The sequence below is a fragment of the Rhipicephalus sanguineus genome, chromosome 3, assembly GCF_013339695.2.
Source record: "Rhipicephalus sanguineus isolate Rsan-2018 chromosome 3, BIME_Rsan_1.4, whole genome shotgun sequence".
NCBI classification, from domain to species: domain Eukaryota; kingdom Metazoa; phylum Arthropoda; class Arachnida; order Ixodida; family Ixodidae; genus Rhipicephalus; species Rhipicephalus sanguineus.
Window position 1 is genome coordinate 23,180,524 of NC_051178.1, and position 20,389 is coordinate 23,200,912.

The 20,389-nt window shown below is 47.0% G+C and overlaps 1 protein-coding gene across 1 annotated transcript in view; it reads right to left on the bottom strand.

Annotated features, from left to right (window-relative positions):
• Window positions 1–2,240: 2,240 nt before the first annotated feature.
• LOC119386491 (class A basic helix-loop-helix protein 15) overlaps window positions 2,241–20,389 on the bottom strand; it is a 127,648-nt gene continuing 109,499 nt past the window's right edge. The window contains exon 2 of the mRNA XM_037653761.2: window positions 2,241–3,671. Within this exon, the coding sequence (XP_037509689.1) occupies window positions 3,357–3,671 (315 nt within the window). The 3' untranslated portion in view covers window positions 2,241–3,356. The remainder of the gene's footprint in view (window positions 3,672–20,389) is intronic.

Here is a 20,389-nt window from a genome sequence, read left to right on the forward strand (position 1 = left end):
TCAGCTGCACAAAACACACATGAGAAGAGCGCTTCTTTTTTTAAATAAAATATTGATTTCAAGTAAAAAGGCTGTGACAGTAAGACACCTCTCGTCTTTCTTATACGAACCCTATGTAGAGGCGGAAATACCTTGACGCTGCTAAGGTTAAGCTAGTAAGAGCGACAATAGCTGCCTAATTGTTTGTTATTAACACCAGAACAGTTATTACTCTGGTGAAGTTGTAAGGCGTCACAATTTATAGCACGCCAGTTTTGTACAAATAAAACAAACACGTTTTTGGTCATTAGTCATTTCGATGTAACTATAGCAGCGGCAATGTATTTCTGGGACCTGGAGTTCAGTTGTAAAGGCGACAGATGGGCAAACGTCATACTATCTTTATAAAAAATCAGCATATTCAAGAAAAAGACCTTACACAGGGACCCAGGTATGCCTGTAGGGGGTCATGCTATTTCAGACATCTCTAATTTACTTTAACCCAAATCACGGTTGTTTAATTTTGTGAATATCAAGTAAACATTATGGGTGAAGCAAACATTCCCTGTCCGCACGTTTGTGATAGAATCAACTTACGTGGCACCGCAGACGGCAAACAAAGTATTCGTAGACCCCTTGTCGGGTACTAGTGTTAATACGGTTCACATCACGCGACGTATGGTCCACTAGTGTTTAACGGTTGCATGGTTGCTAGCGCGGTCACTAACTACTAAGTAACAGACCAACGGTTTTGGTTAGTAACTATTCGCTAACTAACTAGATAGTGAGTTTCACTACCGCCATATTTACTACCTTCAAATACTAGGAATGTAGTGCTTTTTCGGACTAGTAAGTCCTTAGTAATTACTTAGTGAACACTAATTCCTTCCTTTATTTAAAGAGTGCACAGCTGGCTGGCTAGCAGTGCCAGAAACCTGACGCTTCTCGGACTGGTATTCCGCTCAAAACACTAGAAGCTGCGATTCGGAGGAATCAACGAAGCGCATTATGAGTTTCCGGTATAGGGTAGACGCCTGGCTCTGGGCTTGAGATGGAACGCATCCTTAGCCTGTAATTGCCAAAGATTGACAGGGCGCTTAAACAGCCTGGACAAGTTGTGGTTGGGGCATGTCTCAGGAAAAACCAGCTTTCCGAGCGGATATGAAAAACAAAAGTTATTGAATGCAGACCAATAGCGGGCGCGCAAACAATTCGGAGATAAAAAGTAACATGAAAAAAAAAAAAACGGGGTACGAAAGGCAATTCTGGCAAACGGGACGTATAGGGATGAACTAAACTAGTTTTTCGAGCTTTAGTATGAAGCCCAGCGAAAACTGCACTGAATAAAAATAAGGAACTGGGAAAAGTAGAGAAAATTTTGGCCATGGGGTGCTGCTTTTGTGCGTAAGCATTCGGTCTATTCATTCTAATTTACCAGGCTTTAACATCTCTAGAAACAGAACTGAAGCGATGGTAGATTTATTTATGTGGATTCTAATAAAAATTATAATAATTTGTAGACGTTTACCGACCAAAAACCGTGATATGATTATGAGGCATGCCGTGTAAGGACTTTTGACCACCTTTGTTTCGTTAACGTGCACGTAAATCGAAGTACACGGGCCTCTAGCATTTTGCCTTCATCGAAATGCGTCCGCCGCGCTCATGGTCGAACCTGCGGATTTCGTTTCAGCAGTAAAGCAATGTAATGACTGTATTGTTTCCTCACATCTTAGCCAAAGCCTAGAGTAGTCACTACGGAACGCATGAGTTTAACGAGACCTGGACTATTGATGTGTAAGGACCTGTCACCTGCACTTGACACTGCCAATACAATATGAAAATTTCGCCACAAAAACGAATTTCGTGGCTTTTACGTTCATTAAAAACAATGTGATTATGAGCGACGCCACATAAAAAGACTCCAGAAGTATTTAGCGGCACTTTATTGTGCGCTTAAATTTATAGATGCTGCCGTTTTAGCACATTGCGTCCATCAAAATGGGACCTTTGTGGCCAGGAATCAATCTCTAGCAGGTGTCATGGATATGTCGCAGCACTGCTAAGCGCGACGCCGCAGCCATGAAGCCGTCACGGCGGTTAACTGTGTGTAGTTGTACCACAGCAGCGAATGGAGCCTGTTTGCAAATTATAATGAAGAGAAATCGAAAGCGCCAGAATGAAAGGAGAAACAAACCAAGACAGGCGGAGTGCCTTTGTAATATGTGCTTCGCTATTCAGTCAAAACCATGAAACCATGTTTTTATTGATTGCACATTAACAAAGGTCAAATCATATACCAGAACAAGATTTACAATATGGTAAATTAGTGCAAGACTATTTTCAGTGTTTTCGTATAGCACATCACTTTTCCTCAACCAAAGGAACAGGTTAAATTATACTGGTTATGAAAGAATGCACTGCAAGTTATCTACTCCGCGAAAGACGTGGATTGAGATGTGACGTCACCACCAAAAGAAAAAAAAAGGACTGATGATCCGCTGTGTCCAGTGGCTATCCGAATAAAGGCCTTTTACAAGCTTTCTCAATGCTGCCCGATTGATATACAACACTAACGTACCATCCTTGAAATGCTTCAGACTACTCAAGTGCGCCTATATGCTACAGAGACCACAGGAAGAAGGTAAATAAGGACGCACATAACTGCAACAAGTTTCTGCAAGTAGACTTTCAGTGAGAAAATTGCTGCGTAGTGCGTTTCCAAGTAAAACGTACATTCCTTAGGATCTTTTGTGTAAGCCATTCAGCCAACAATTCACCTGCATATTATGTGCCCCAACTCTAGACATCCACTGGTAAGCACTGCACGATATCCGTGATTATTGGACAATTGCGCAATTATTATTCCTTCTTTAGGAACACAATGACTAGCACAATTACAGATATATTTCGCTCAAATGTAAGCGTATGATTAGCCACTCCGAAAATTCGTTTCTAATTATCGCAACATGCGGTAATCTGTGCTCCATCACCCATGGTCGTGTGGCATGACCAAGAAAGCGTGGTAGCTAACCAATTCCAGCGCATTCTGGCAAAGTTGCCTTCAATATACCCCTCAAGTGAGCGCTACGGCAAACTCATATGCTTGCACGACCGCAACAAGGTACACTGTTGTTGATAACCCAGTGTTTTTTACCACACTGTTGACGGAACCGCGACACATTGCCGAACTGTCAGTCAAATTCACAGGGACGGCGGTTGGGGTTCAGCCACAACCTTATCGCAACACATGCCCCAACACCAGCGCTGACTAGTCCGTCGGCTTCACTCGTTCCATCACCGCTGCTGCTGGTCACCGAGGCTGTTCCAGTTCACCTGGGAAACACGTATGCCGCCGGCTCCAGCAGCGTCAGAGGTCACACTTGTCTCGAGGATGGGCACAAGTGGCCGAGGGTGTCGGCACCCGTGGCCACAGCTAGCTGCCGTCCCGGACCCCAAAGGGCCGCGTCTTCCAACGGCACATCCCCGGTGAGCTGGTGGTGATGGTGGTGGTGCGAAGGAAAGCCGGCGACGCTGCCAGCATTTGGTGGCGCAACCAGTGCGTCCTCTGCACATGGCTCAGCGTCGTCCTTAGAGCAGCCCACGACTTCAGTCATGAAGGCTATGTACATGATGGCCAGGCGGAGCGTCTCGATGCGGGACAGCCGCTTCTCGTATGCGAACGTCGGCACCTGCAGAATAATCGCGGTGAATTGAGCGTAGGGAACTCGTCACCAAAAGCGATTGAAATATATAGACTACGGGAAACATTTGCTGCAACGTGCCTAACGTATACAATCATGTGTAGAAAACGCGGCATAAAAATTTGGCATAACGACTTGGACGCGCAATTTCTCGAGTTAACCACGTCATGTATTCACAAATCTAGCCGTTAAATGTAATGTTCACGCAGATGTAAACGTTCGAGTCTTAATTATGCAGACATGGCATGAACTTTTTTGACGGCGGAGCTGTTTATGCCAGCCGTTGCTTGTAATCCGCGAAAACTATCGATCATCGTCATGAACCGGCACGCTCAATCTTCGCCCCATTCTTCATCTTTGTCCTCATCTTCATTTTCTCCAACGGTCCCAGAACACGTGCGCCGATTTGTTTGGCGTGGAATGAAATATGGGTGACAGAACGAGGACAGAGAGAGATAAAGAAAGAAAGGCAGAGTTGAGATACATTCTTGGCGAAAAAGCCCTTCATGAGGCGGGATTCGAACCCGCATACCCACGATGCGAAGGTGAGTATAGCAACCAGTCGGCTATTCAGGCACGCTAGCAGAGCATAACATACATAGTCTTCCTTAGTATAGTATTCCGAGGTGGTGGGAAAGCGAAGTGTGGGTGCGCAGGGGGAGAGAGCACAGCATAGCATTGAAAGAGAGAGAAGAAAAGGGAAAAAAAGGAAATAAAGATAGAAGGTGCGAGAAATTGAAAAAAAAAACAAAGAGAAAAAGAAGAAAAAAAAAGATAGTTGATCTCTCCATCATAGGAATCGGAATAACACGAAAGTAAACCGTGCCCTTATGGAAGTAACTGAATGTTTACTGTACATTGATATAAGAGAGTTTGAACAATGTATATTGATGTCTGGCAGCTATAGCACCGTTTAACGTGGATGCAACCACTTTGATGATTTGTGGTACATCTCCATCCCGACGACTAACGTCCATGTTATATGATTACACAAAACCTTGTGGTAGCTGTAGTACTTAACGGTGAAAGCGTAATCAGAGAACGAGGTGTGATAGCCTGAAGAGCGTCGCATATTGGACGCAGAACTTGGTCGCCATCCCGCGGCATGTTAAAATGTGTTTGAACACCACGCCCGGACTAGAGGGAAACGCAAAGCGTGTCGTGCCGCCCCCCCCAGCAGCGCTACTTATTAATGCGTGTTCTTACACACACACGCACACAGACATACACACGCGCGCGCGCTGTGTATCTATAGTAATGGTACAGGTATTCGATCTAAAGCACCTACTCGTTTTTTCTTTCTTAGACACAGTATTAATGAGAACTAACAGCCAACAATGCCAAGGAAAGTATAAGTGGGGTTATTTGTAGTAATTAGGACTTAAATGTGAAAAACGTCCACTTTCGTCCACTTTACTTTCTTCACATCAGATGGTTTTACCACCACACTTGAAGAACGCTGTAAAAGGATGTCACAATCCAATTTTACTACGTGGGGAGTTTTCTATAAAGTGATTTTTACCCACTATTTGAGAGTTTACTACCACGTGACTTCAAGCTCCCTGCATCGGCGGCTTTTGTCCGCCAACGAGTGCCGCTCCCTGTTCCACTGAAGGTACGTGAAAACCACAAATTTTTTCTTTTTCTCAACGATCGGTATGACATTGTCGCGCCTCAAGGTTAGCCTGCACGCATTCACTGAAACTGGGAGCGGCAGAAGCACAACGAGCGAGAACAGCAGTTTGTCAACTCGCGCCGGCGTCCGGCAGCGCACATCAGGCTAGATATGACGCGTTTCTTCCGTCATCGAGCCACCGTGTACATAGGAGCGCAAGCCTCCGAACCTGGACGCCGCGCATACCGCAAGGTCGATCCAAATAGGTCGCGAAGCTTCGGGCGAAAAGCAGTTCAGAACTTATTGACTGCGACATCAGCAACGGGAGTTATGGGTGCTGCGATTGAAGCGCGACTATGTTTGGAGGGAACAAAGACTAATAGAGAAAAACCAAGTTTCATTCAAGACGAAGCAATCTTTATGTTTTACAAATGGCATTTATTCACCGAATAATATTATGTCTGTGTAATGTGCCAAGAATGAATGGCAGTGTTTAATTATTACCAAAAACATTTTTTGTAGCGCCACCTGTAGCAATTGAAGAGAGGCGCACGTTATTGTTATTCAGCGGTTTTGCCCTGGCGGTGCATGGAAACGCGCGCTCGTAAAGTTTGTCTGCGACGACACGCCCCCTCACGTGTTCTGGTGTTTCGCACTTGCATGCGTTCTCTGAAATATTGTGGTATTTTTGAAATATTGAAATATTTTTGCTATGCGCGGAGTTGCGAGTTGCGTTTCATCGTTGGTGAACGTGTTGATTACGGTGTTCAACTCGCAACGGCACGACGCGGCTAACATTTAACGCCGAACGCTTTCCTCGGTACTCGCAGAGAGAGAGAGAGAGAGAGAGAGAGAAAGGTTAAGTGAAAGGCAGAGAGGTTAACCTGAAGTTTTTCGGTGTGCTACCCTGCACTGGGGAAGGTTTAAGCGGGGATAGAGAGGTAAGGAACAAGAAAGAGTAAAAACATTCGCAGAAAAGATGTCGTGTTCAAGGATGCAATAGCAACACGCGTACGCCTGGCAACCTATGTCTTCTACATAAGACAGTGGGCCAACGGATCGGAGTATATAATGTGCTTGCTGGATTTTCATGGATCAGTATTCCTCATGCCCGGTTTCCTTCATGAACACGCGGTGCTTACTATATTTCCTGTTATCGGTGAGCAGATTGGTAAGTTACCTGTCGCGCGACATTTCGTATGCCTGTATACGTTACTCGTAAGGTTAATTTATCGGAACATAAGGCAAAACATAGTGCACGTAGTGTACGCACATTCTGTACTTATTACTAGAGCACTGCACGGGCCGTAATTCACGGCGCGGGCCGGGCCCGTAACTTGTTCAAATTTACCCGCCCGAACCCGGCCCGGTGCCTCAAAATGAGTCCCGGACTGGGCCCGAACCCGAGAAAAAATTTCGCCTACCCGGCCCGGCCCGGCCCGACCACAGATCAGGCCCGACTGAGGCCCGACACAGTAATCTAGGTGGTGTTGCCCGAACATGGAAATGACAGCAAGGTGTTTGAGTGGCACATATCTGCGCTTTGTTGGCGCATGTTTCGCTAACAATTATACTTTAACATACGGTAATTTCTTGTAGAAAGGGGCTCACGGTGCAAACAGTTGAGCGGACATACTGGATACAATGAATGTTTGTTGGGCAGTGGTATACTGTACTCATTTTTTTCGGGAAATACACTGGGGATCATGAAGGGCGTTTTGTAGCAGACATTCTAGCAAGGAAAGTGATTTGCAGCACGAGTTCAGTTTCGATAGGGAGCGCAATAACAACAAAGGATGGATTTATGGATGGATAAACTTTGTTATATGGTCCATCGGAACGCGCTCTAGCACGTTGCGGGCCGCTCCGACATCGGAACAGAAAGACCAAGCCTCTCTGCTGCGTCGCGGGCCCGTTGGACTGTCCATATAGCTGTTCTTCTAGAGCGGCACTGGTAATAGCAGCCCCCCATTTCGATGGCATGATGACTTCGCCGCCGCGTAACACAGAACACCGCCAGAGCATGTGTTCTAGATTGGCTTGGCAGAGAACAAAACGCTCACTTCACGTTGTTTTTATTGCACTCTATAGACTATATAAATTTATAACATGCTCTAACCACAAAGCCAATCGTGCACCCTTCTCGATATGTACCACCTGTCTTCACCATTGTAGCACCTTGCCACAGCAAGAGAAACAGAGGGAAAAAAAAAGTTGGGCAGATCATACGCGTTGTGGGAATCGGTTTCATGCGAAGCAGTGAGCGAGTGTTTCTATGCTGTACTTTATGCCTTCGAGCCAAGCGTTACGAGGTGGATCGACATCTTTTGTAAGTGTAGTAGCTGTGTGCACATCGTGGACTTACCAGGCACGTCGACAACACTGGCGTTTGAAGGGTAATTTATGGTACGACGCAACGTCAGCCTTCGCGTTAGAGCACATGCGTCAGTATTACCGAAACTAAGTGCACTTTATGATGCAATCATGTGAATATCACAAGTAACTTTGGTAAATGTATTCCACCCGGGTCGAGCAATGCTTCAATATAGCTTGCTGAATCATAGGAATACAAATTTAATGTTTATTAGACTGCTATAAAAGCATCTGCAACACTGAAATCACAGACGTTAATCTGATACGACGCCTGTGCCGTAGGAGTACATATGTAGTGTTTATTGCTTTCTTGTAAAATTAAATAGCCAGCGTCACAAACAGAATGGACGTTTCACCAACATTACGCCTGCATAGGCTGTTTTTCCAAACCAGTTGACAGACCTGGCGTGGCTCTGTGGTAGAATACCAGATTGACAAGCAGAACGCTTGGGTTCGATTCCTGCTGGGATCCTAATTCTGATTCATTCGATTCGTGGGGTCAACACTGCCGATGTGGGTTTTTCTTAACGCTCTCACATTTAAATTACCAATACCTGTTCTCGCCGCTCCTGGGTAGATAAAACTGTCAATCACCTGTGGCGCATACCCGTACACCACGGCCCGTGTCAAACGGCTATGTGGCACACGTGTCTGAAGGAGAGGGTTTGACCACGTACGCGACAGGATTTTTACGTTATTCACGTCATCACCCGGCAGTGATAATCGTCAAATCCTCTTACCCTCCCATGCAAATTTTCGTCTACACCAAATTAAGGAGGCGATCATGAGAGCACCCAGATGTAGGCGGCTAGATAGATAGATAGATAGATAGATAGATAGATAGATAGATAGATAGATAGATAGATAGATAGATAGATAGATAGATAGAAACGCTCAAAGAGCCAAAGGTTCGCTGTGATGATGTCTGATGAGGTCATCTAGTGGTAATCCACCGAACGTCCGTTAACTGACTGGAACAGTTGTGAAACAGGCCATTCGGCCAACAACATTGTACATTGGAAAAGGAACAAGAATAAAAGAACAGAGGGCCTCGCGCTCTTTGTTCATCGGCGTCGGACTGATGTGGTCGTTTGTTCGAGGGCTCTCGTCGAACGCCGTGCGTGGGCCTCGGTTGGACGGCGGGGCGCGATCATAGCTACATGATCGCGATACAACAAAATGGCGACGAGAAAAAACTTGTGAGTGCAACGCTTCAGTTTACAATTATTTACGCTTGACTTCAGTTTCCTGTATGCGTCACTCGTGCCTCTTCTGGAATGATGTCAGTCGTAGCTCCAGCACCGTTCTTATCTGCACCTGGTAACCCTCCAGTGCCGTGGAAGCGATGGCTAAAGCTTTTCAAGGCGTACCTTGTGTCGGTCGGAGGCAGCGACTGGTCAGCAGAGCGAAAAGCGGCTCTTCTCCTGACATCACTCGGAGCGGAGGGACAGCGTCAGTACTTTAACAATGAAGAAGTGAAGCAAGCAGCAGCAGCCAGCGTCCCTACAGACGCAACGCCCACAGCCCCGCAACCTCAAGTTTCAACTGCACCGGTTTCGACATCTGAGCGTCGCACGGGAGAATCGGACGACTACACGGAGTTACTGAATAACTTAAACCTGCTCTTCGAGGATGCAACAAATTTCATCGTTGAGCGGCATCAGTTCTGCAGGAGGCTGCAACTGCCGGGCGAGCCTTTCACCCAGTATGTCGCTGAACTCAAACAACTGGCGTTGACTTGTGAATTTGGTTCGACATTCGACGAACGCATACGTGATCAAGTCGTTGAAGGAGTCTCCAGCCCAGCGTTGCGCGAGCGTTTCTTGAACGCTGGCCGAACACTTACGTTGGCCAAGGCTGATGAAATCGGCAAAGCTTTGGAAGCAATACAGCAAGCTAACGCTGTTTATGATGGAGCACCAGTCCAACGCATCGACGAATCTGCAGTGCAAAATCGGACGCTAGATGAGCAGTGTGTCCTTCAAGCATCTTCTGGATTTCGCGCGCCCGTTCATGAGCCAGATAGCGTTCGACGCAACTACGCAGCAGCGGGCTTACGCCATGGCGTCCGTGCAGCAGAAGAAGGTGCCAGAAGCAACCAAGATAACGGTCGTCGATCCTTTTGCTACCGTTGCGGTTCCATGAAGCACGAAGCAAATGCAAGAAACTGCCCAGCCCGCAGTCAACAGTGCCACAAATGTGGGAAGATTGGACATTTTGCAGTTGTTTGCCGTCAACAACAGTCCGCAGAAGTGGGAGCGTCGCAAGCCGCTGTCTCCACTGTAGAAGAACATGTTGTCCTGAATTCTCCACATGTTCTTGGCGTAGAACTGCCACGTTACAAGAAGGAAATCGTCGTCCGCATAACATTTAAAGGAAATACGCTTCCTCTTCTTGTGGATACTGGCGCTGCCGTATCCCTCGTAAATAACGCCGATTTTCAGAAATATTTTGCAAGATTTTGCACCTTGTCTCCTTCAGCGCTGGGTCTTCGGGACTATTCTGGCAAGTTGATTCCTAGTCTCGGCACTTTCGAAGCGGAGATCGAATACAGCGGTACTCAAGCAACTGTGACATTTTACGTCACACAGAAAGGTACTTCGCTGCTCGGCCTTGACGCCATCCAGAAGCTACAAATTAATATTGTAGGCTCAACCCTGACTTGCCTTCACACTACTACAAATCATTTGGAGCTTCCGGAAAACACGCCTCCAGGATTTGAAGCACTGTTTTCAGAAGGCCTTGGATTTGTCAAAGACTACGTGCATCAGATCAAACGCCGACCGGATGTAACTCCCGTGAGTGCCAAACTGAGACGCCTTCCTCTGGCACTCAGACAGCAGGTCTCTGACGAACTAGCACGCTTGGAACACGAAGACATAATCGAACGCGTCGACGCATCGGAGTGGGTGTCTCCACTAGTGGTAGTGAAAAAGAAGGATGGATCGCTGCGCCTGTGTGTGGACTTGCGGGAACCCAACAAGGCCATCGTAGTCGACGGTTACCCTCTTCCGCATACCGAGGAGCTTCTGCAACTGCTCGCCGGAGCCACATGGTTCTCAAAGCTGGACTTAGCCTCGGCATACCATCAAGTAGGACTTACAGAAAATAGTCGTGAGTTGACAACATTCATTTCTCATGAGGGACTATTTAGATTTAAAAGAGTGTGTTTTGGACTAGCTTCCGCCCCAGCTACGTTTCAAAAGCTTATGTCAAATGTTTTGAAGGGTTGTGCTAACGTAGTCTGTTATTTAGATGACATTTTGGTTTGGGGAAGGACCAAGTCGGAGCACGACCGCAACTTGAAGGAAGTGCTATCACGCATTTACAACACAGGGATGAAATTGAATCATAAATGCGTTTTCGCAGTGCGAGAACTAACATTTTTGGGTCACAACATTTCGGCTGAAGGTCTCTCTCCCATGGAATCAAAAATTAAAGCGATAGTTAGTGCACCTGCACCACATGACATCAAGTCCCTTCAGTCATTCCTAGGATTGACCGGCTACTATGCCAAGTTCCTACATCATTATGCAGATTTGGTGGAACCGTTGCGCAAAATGCTCCGACAAGGTCAGTCATTCGAATGGACGGCTGAAGCTCAGAAGGGCTTTGACCAGTTGAAAGAGAGGTTGGCATGCAAACCTGTTGTGCAGATGTTCAACCCTGAGCTACCTGTCATAGTCACTACGGACGCGTCGGACGTCGGGTTAGGAGCGGTCTTACAGCAAAAGGAGGGATCACATCTTCACACAGTAGCCTTTGCATCACGCGCCCTCTCACCGGCTGAAAGGAAATATTCAGTAGGGGAACGTGAAGCGCTTGCGTGTTTATTCGCTTGCGAAAAATGGCACGTGTATCTGTGGGGTAGACGCTTTACACTCAGAACCGATCACCAAGCATTAGTTGCTTTACTATCAGCTGGAGATTCTGGTCGTCGACCATTACGCATTTCTCGATGGACAGCTCGGTTACTGTATTACAACTTTCAAATAGAGTATTGCAGAGGCACGCAAAATAACGTTGCAGACGCTTTGTCAAGACTGCCCATCAGCGAACATAACGCCAGTACTGAGGAAGAAGAAGAAATAGTGTCGCTGGTAACTTCGGCAGTTGACAAAGCTACCGTACAGGCTGCTACAGCCAATGACCCTACGTTGACTAAAGTAATTCAGCAACTCAGTAAAGGCTGGTTACATAAGAAGGCGCTATCGGCTGACCTGATCCCATTTTTTCACATTCAAGATGAATTGTCCCTGGTAGATGGTCTTCTAATGCGCGCAGATCGCATAGTAATTCCCGAAGTGCTTCGCTCCACTTTTTTGCAGTTGGCACATGAATTGCATCCTGGCATAGTCCGCACAAAGGAACTTCTAAGAGAGAGATACTGGTGGCCTCATTTAGATAGGCAAGTCGAGGAATGTGTCAAAAATTGTCTCATATGTCAGTCAGCAGATAAGTCGGCCAAACCGGCCTTTGCGCCTTTACAACCTGTTCCTTGGCCAGATCAGCCCTGGCAAAAGTTAGCCATGGATATAGTCGGACCCTTGAACATCACACCCAGTCCAACTTATGCAATTACTGTCATGGATTATTACTCTCGATGGCCGGAAGTATGTTTTACTTCCTCCACGACATCGCACGACGTCATGGATTTTCTTAAATCTCTCTTCAGCAGAGAGGGATTCCCAAGCCAAATCGTTACCGACAATGGTCCTCAATTCATTTCCAAACCGTTCCAGGATTTTCTAAAGGAAAGAGGCATTCAGCACTGCAAATCATCGAATTATTATCCGCAATCCAATGGCTTAATCGAACGGTTTAATAGAGTACTGAAGGAAGCAATACAGGTCGCACAGCTGGAAGGCAAACCAGTGAAACAGACCGTTCTGGAGTATCTAGCCTTGTATCGATTTTCACCACATGCGACAACGGGAGTTTCTCCCGCAGTACTTTTACATGGCCGACAGCCTCGAACAAAATTGGATTTGAGTAACGCGGACTCAAAGTTCCGAAAACCAAATCTGCCGCAGAACGTAACTACCAATCAGTCCCATAATGGAGCGCAATCAGAGGACAGTTCATTCCTGAAATCGCAAACTCGCAACAGAATAGAGAGTAAGCAGCAACAGATGAAAGCCTATGTCGATAAGCGTAGAGGCGCCAAGTACCCCTTAGTACAAGTTGGGGATTTTGTTAAAGTTCGGTCACACCGAACAGGTACAAACAAATACTTAGGCCCCTTTCAAGTCATGCAAAGGAGAGGTCAAAACTCATTTCTACTTAGTGACGGTAAGACTTGGAATGTTTCGAAATTAGTGCGAATACCGCCGCATGCAGCGACTGATGAATGCCTTCCACACCCAGATTATTCATATGCCGGACTAGCTCGCTATTTCGGCTGCCCGCTCACCGACGAAGGCTCTGATGTTACCCATAATGCCACAAATATTCCGCACAGAAATACTCTGACTGAGGTAGATCTACCAACGCCTGAATACCTGCCATCTACCACTGCAGACCTCTGCAACCAGGAGGGGGAAGATAACGCGATGCCACCATCAGCTGACAGTAGCAGCGAACAGGCGGAATCGAACGCTCAAACTGGGCGTCCAGTACGCAAGCGCCAACCGCCAAGATGGACCAAGGACTACAAGATGTAGTTTTTAGCCTCTTGATGCGAGGTCTTGTAATTTTGCTGCTCGGTGCATTAATATGTCTGTTGTGTTTCTTTTTCTTTCGTTTTGTTGTTCTAATGTGATAAGTACCTTTCAATATCTTTTTATCATTATTTCTTTACTTTCGTGTGTGAATGTCATATTTTCAGACATGCTTGTTGTTTAGGATGTAACGTTGTTATTCTGCTTTCAATAACTAAGAGCGCCTTTTTCAAGGAGGGGATGATGTGATGATGTCTGATGAGGTCATCTAGTGGTAATCCACCGAACGTCCGTTAACTGACTGGAACAGTTGTGAAACAGGCCATTCGGCCAACAACATTGTACATTGGAAAAGGAACAAGAATAAAAGAACAGAGGGCCTCGCGCTCTTTGTTCATCGGCGTCGGACTGATGTGGTCGTTTGTTCGAGGGCTCTCGTCGAACGCCGTGCGTGGGCCTCGGTTGGACGGCGGGGCGCGATCATAGCTACATGATCGCGATACAACATTCGCTAAGAAATGCTTCGCATTTAAAACCAAATTTGTGACCTTTGTTGTAAATACACTAATCTAGGCAAATGCATGGAACCGCGTGCACCACGTGTGTGCGTATAAGCAGCCGAAAGGAAGAAAAAAACTATTTGCCAAATCAATATTTTCATATACCACACCACTGCCAGTACATACAGTCTGCAAGTTTCTTATGGCATAGTTTATAGTTTACATCTTCACATGTTATTTTGCGAAAAATCTAAGTATCAAGATATTCCAGCTTTAAGCACGCCATGCGCTGTTGCATCACATATCCTGCCGCGCTAAAGCTTCTTGCACTGCTCGCGCTGGCCGCACGGGTGCACCACATCTGCCTTGCGAATTTTGAAGGCGTGGGCAGTCGTTCTTCTTAACTTCCACTACTGAAGCAAATCTAGGATGTCTTTGTGGACCTCTGCAGAATGGCCATAGCTGTCCAGCTCATCCCTTCACTTCTCTCGTTCCCGAACGTCGTGCCACTTTTCAATGCCAGGCTATAAAACTCATCTTTGAGGGCTTCTCCTTGCAATTTTAAGCAGTGTATGTTATGTACGGTTCGCACCATGCTGTTTCTTTTTCATATTGTAATGGTTTACGCCTTCCCAGCGATGTTGTATCGGTAGAATGTGGCCATTGGACTACGCGGTTAGGACTGGCAGGAGGTGGACGAAGCGATTTCGATATATTTACGGGGTTCGTTCGAGTTTGGTAATAAAGGGGTGACTAAGCTTCTCGAATCTTACTCATTGGATGCATATGGTTCGAGGTTAAGGGGACATCACCCGGCACGGAATCTGTCATTCTCCTTTTTCAAGCCAGCTATTTCGTCAAGCGAATATACTTCACCCCACGCCTTGTTTATTGGACCTATTCTATTCCTGCGCATACCAACGCCGTTGCGCCAGTATCATGTAGCTCACGCACTATATAACGCACAATATAGGGCCTCAAACACGCGGCTCGCGGACCTCTCGCTAGCGGCCCTCCGCCCGCACATGACTGTCTTCATTCCATTTTTTTTTGCGATAGCAATTATATGGACAGTCTCGGCTGGAAAATGTCCGTCCCGGTCGCCGTCATTCACCGTATATGTATAAGCATGTATATATATAGAAAGGCCACAAAGAAAAATAATTAAGGAAGTCTTTCCGACGCGCGGAATCGAACGGGCGACCTCTCGCTTTGCAGCCCGCCGCGTTAGACGTTAGGCCACGACAGCACCGTCTCTCAGCCTGCTAACGGCGAGCTATTTATATACACCATGTAATTCAGCATGCTTTCTTAGTGGCCACATAGATGGCGCGACGTGCGCGCGTATTGCGCGCTTTAAAGATCGTCGCCCCGCCCCTGCGAACGCCGTTGCTGTTCGCTCTACAGGGCGTCGTCGCTTTCGTGCGCTTATCTCAAGGAAAGAAGGGGCGGCCGGTGGGGTGTTTTTCTTTATAAGTATATTCTTGAGATACACAGGCATGACAGATGGAAAGCATATTTCTCGTGAGGCGCCCCCTGCGGTCACCATGTGTTGATATATAGCCATGAAACAAAAGCTATATTTCAGAATCGGCGTCCAGATTTCAGTGATGAGGGTGATATGAAATGACTGGTTCCCCAGACGTGAAAGAGAGACGCCCGTTTAATGGCAATACTAAAGGCGAACTGATGCGCCGGCCATGTGCACGTGCCCTCGATGCCCCTCGGTTTCCTCTTCTTCGATAGAGCCTGGCGCGCTCCAAGTTGCTCCGTTCCGCACTATTTTGTAACAATGGTATCGATATGTTGTTGGAATCCTGCCGCCAAAGCCCCTTCAGAAATGATCCCTTATATGAGATGTGGGAAATGTCTGCTGTGAAATGATGGTAGTTTTAAAACCTGTTCCCCCTCCCACGCTCCTACCTTCGTCATTGCCCTAGCCCTTGCGGGAGTTAATTTTCGTGAATGCGGCCTGTTAGCTGAAGTGAGTTTGAGACCCTTGATATAGCGCAACAAGACGAAAGCACATACGTTAACAATGTGGGCACAAAAAGTAGGCTGTGCATGTCCATCTCGCGCCACATGACCACTGGGAGCCGTCACAGAGTCACCGAAAAATAATGTGCCTTTATAGGAATTCTACGTATCAAGACTCCATGCAGTCCTTTTGTTTTAGAGGGGGGCTCTAACTTTCAACAACAGTTACCCGCTTTGGAGCTCTGTGATCGCTCTTGCGATGACATCTCATAGGTCTAATTTTATTATATTATATTTATTACTGCAATTACTGAGTAACATTTGGAATATAAAATAATAACGAAAGCAAACAAAACACGGAATAGCGAGATGTTACATATAAGCGCCTGGTCTGTTTAATTAAAGACGATAGTCTTTCTTGGAGAACTTAAACGCAGAAATTTTGGTCTGTCTTTCTGTCTTTCTGTTTGTCGGCACGTCACCCGATTCAGCCACCCGGCCAAAGTTGAACCACTTGCTTACCGCCCACCCAGCTTGAACTGGTACGGCTGTTCATACTTGTGAACACTGTCGATCAAAAAGCAAATATTATGCATATCTGAGGCGCAACGTCATTACGTAAGTATTAGGTGGTGTGTTCCTTTAATAGAAAATACATAGATACGCAATTTTAAAGACCTTAGTTTCTTAAGCTGCGCTGAAAATGCGACTGCGCTGAAACTTGTCTTCCTCAGTGCCCTCTGCACAAGCTCATGTTGTGTTTCGGTTTCGGTTCAGTATTGCATTGTACGAATGCCAGGGGGCGCCGCTCTGGCATTCCTGCTTTACGCAGGCGACGTGTAAATAAGAGAGTGTGTGGAGAGTACTCTTTGAGTGCGGATGTTTTTTCTCCTTCGGCGCATCGCGCCAAACAGCGTGTTCGGGCTGTCCGGCGTCCCCACCGGTCGCTTTGGTCACCGCCGGTCTTCGCCTGCCGCTGCGCCGGGACTACCAGCTTGCAACACAGCACTCGTGTTTCCCGACGTATTGCCAGATGGCGTCCATATCTCACGCAGCGCCTCTTCTATCGTCTTTAGCGAAGCACGCAGATACGTAGCCAGTTTTTTTTAGCTCGTCCATTTCAGATAAATCAGGTAGCTCATATGCAAGAAGCAAAAGAAGTTCAGTAGTTATCCCTCATAAAACTTCTCCAAATAGCTTACCACACATAAAAAAAGCGCTTTTTCGAGATAAAATGCGAGACATATATGTATGCACAGCGTACGCGGAACAAGGCACATTAAAGAGAAAACCGAATTTTCTATTACCAGTAAATTACTCTTTTAACATTCTAAAAGCACTACGCTCGTCGCGCCAAGACTCGTGGTAAGAGAGAAAACTCGCAGAAAAATGCACGCAACGACGCCAACTTCAAATTTCGCTCAGCCAATGTCCCCAAAATACGACCAATACAGTTTGAAGTCCGTGACGTCACGTGCGGATACTTCAGCGCGAAATTTCAAAATGGCACTTTGACCTTGATTTTCTCCTTTGATAATAAACTCATTGACGGTGAAATTAATGACGTTCTGCCTCTCAGAGTACACTTCATCGGTCTAAACCGATTCAGTGTCTCACTTTAGTGAAGCTTAAGGAATGAAGCGAAGTCCAAGCCCGGCCCGACCCGAGCCCGCCACCTCAAACCCGGGCCCGGCCCTAAGCCCGGAGCTTCAGGCCTGAGCCCGGCCCAGGCCCGCCGTGAAAACTACTTTACCCGGCCCGGCCTGGCCCACGGGCCGGGCCAGGCCCGGGTTTTCGGGTAGGCCCGAGCCCGTGCCGTGCTCTACTTATTACTACTCTTGTTGCTCATTGTGTAGAGTGTGGTAAAATTGCGCTATTAGGACCACTGAATAAAACTTAAATGTCATCATTTTTTTTTATCTGGGGTTTAACGTCCCAAAACCACCATATGATTATGAGAGACGCCGTAGTGGAGGGCTCCGGAAATTTCGACCACCTGGGGTTCTTTAACGTGCACCTAAATCTAAGTACACGGGCCTCAAACACTTTCGCCTCCATCGAAAATGCAGCCGCCGCGGCCGGGATTCGATCCCGCGTGTCATCATTTTGGCGTGACCTGGCATCATTTTTTCTCGTTAGAACTGAAGCACACAAGCAATGCCTTCTTTAAGGCCCCGCGAAAGTGCGAAGCAAATAAGCAACGCTGGAAACATGAGAGGTACGCTGCTGCTTACTTTAATCCCACTGTGCAAGATGCCACGATCGCAGAATAAAAGCTCCAGGAATAAGGTTCCCTGGTAAAACCAAGGCGAATTAAACGGCGGTACACTTAAACACCGCTGTTTAGACATGAGTTGATATGCCGCGGGGGGCCACTTGGCCGATCATTGTAAGCGTTGCGGGTGCGCCCCAGCATTTGGTGCAACTCGGGTGTTGGGAAGGGGTCATGACCAGATGCGACGTGAGATCTGTGAGGCCATGTATATAAACAGGGAGGCGGATAGGTGTGTAAGTGTGCCCTCAATTGTCCTAACAAAAAAGGAGATTGGCTTCTTGGAAGGGCGCATGCGCGACGCGTAGCTTGGCACGTGCAGCTTGATGCGAAGGCAGAATGGTGACGTTTCCATCAGTTTAGATGTTGTTTTACACTTTACATGTCACGTGTCCAGAGTAAAATTTTCAGTTGAAGTCTAGCGGTCGTCCTGTGTGCTTCTTTCTCTGTCCTTGTTTTTGTTCCGCTATATTATGTATTTAAGTATTTGAGTTGATATTAGTTTAGCTAGCGTTTGCTTCAAGCGAACTCGCCAAGGACTTGCCGGCTCACCGTAGCGCGAATCCTTAGCAATTAGGGGCATAAGAAGACTATTATGACGTTAAATTTCACGTTAGTGCCAATAATATTGCATCACTTTTTAACACGAAAGTGTTTTATGCCGAGGTACACCAAGACTTTCATGACGTATTTCGGTCTCGGAAGTACGTCAGCAAAATGAATGCCATCAGATGGCAAAGAAAAAAAAAGAACTATCAGAAAAAGTTCCGGAATCGAACCCATGACCTCTCGGTCCGCGACGATGGCTGAAGGGCGTTAGCCCACTGAGCTACCGCCAAACACATTACGGAGGCGACATGAACGCGCATTTTCTTTCACACTTGCCTCTCACAGTGACCTTAAATGGAGGGATGCTATGAGCATGCCCTTTATAACGGGGCGGTGACGTCTGTGCCACCAGCCTCGAAAAAAACAAAAAAACGCGCCGTTTTAACGACCGTCCCATTCGGCGCGTTTCCAATACAAGTTTACTTTCGTCAACGTTTTAACACACCGTGAGGTGGAGGTTTTAGCGCAAGGCTCGCTCAAAGCATCCATACATATCACGGTGTAAGAAAAATAATTTAGGTGTGGACACTCTCCGCCCGCCGCGAAGGAGAGCGCGTCCAGATAATGTTCGCCTTTAACACATGCGCCGGCCGCAGTTTCGTGGGGGGCGCTGCGACATGGGGGCTTAAGAAACCTATTGCGACGAGGCGAACGCGCGTTTTTTTTTCATTCTTTTTTCACCTCATTGCATTTTTTTTAACCGTGCACGCTAGCAACTAGAGCAAGGAACGCATACCGCGTTTCTCGCGACCGTGCTCGCGACCGAAAAATGCGACGTGCGGCGAACGCCGGAATTGGCTGCACGGCGTTAGAAAAAAAAAAAAAGGATTATACTTCTTACATGGTGGCACGGTGCAACATCGTGCATTATCGTGCAGCATCATTTCGCTCACGTTGTAAGAAAAAGTTTAGCTGCTTCGTCTTGCGATGGTTGTCTCCCAAGTGGTCTAGCCAGCCGCAGACGTGGGCTGTATCTGTGCACCAACGCTGGTTTTCGCCGCCACCGTGTCTGTGAGTGATTGTGATGTCCTAGCTGCTGCTGGGCAAACCCGCGAATGCCAGTCACGGCAAGGATTTGATTCAGTGCCATTATGGGGAAGAAGTGCTACGTGCCGAACTGCAATTCAGGATACCAAACTTGCACGGAACGAGTGCCGCTTTTCAAGGCTCCGTCAGATAATTATCGTCTCGAACTGTGGCGCAGGGCTGTCCCCAGAGCAGACAAGGTTTTTGAAATCGAATGACCATGTGTGCGCCAAACACTTTACCGAGGACATGATATCAAAAGCATACTACGCACAGTGCAATGACAACGTCATTTTGAACGCTCCCAAAAAACCTGTGCTGTCGACGGACGCGGTGCCCAGCATCTTCCCCGAGTATTCGAAGTATTCGACTTCGAAGGAATGTTCAATGAAGCCACCTGAAACACGAAAGCCTACAGCCGCGGGCTCCGAGACGCTTGCACTCGCCGCATCCAAGGTGTCTTCCGGAACAAGTTATGAAAAGCCACCACGTGAAAAACCATTTGAAAGTGATTCATCAGCAAGCCCGTTAAAGAAAATGCGCACAGCTTGCGCCAGTGCACCTGTCGATTCGCTTGACGAAACATGCCGCTGTCTCCCATTGAAGGTTGCAGGACCCTCTCCAAATACCAGCACCGATTTCCACCGACAAAAGGTTCGTCTTATCTTATTACA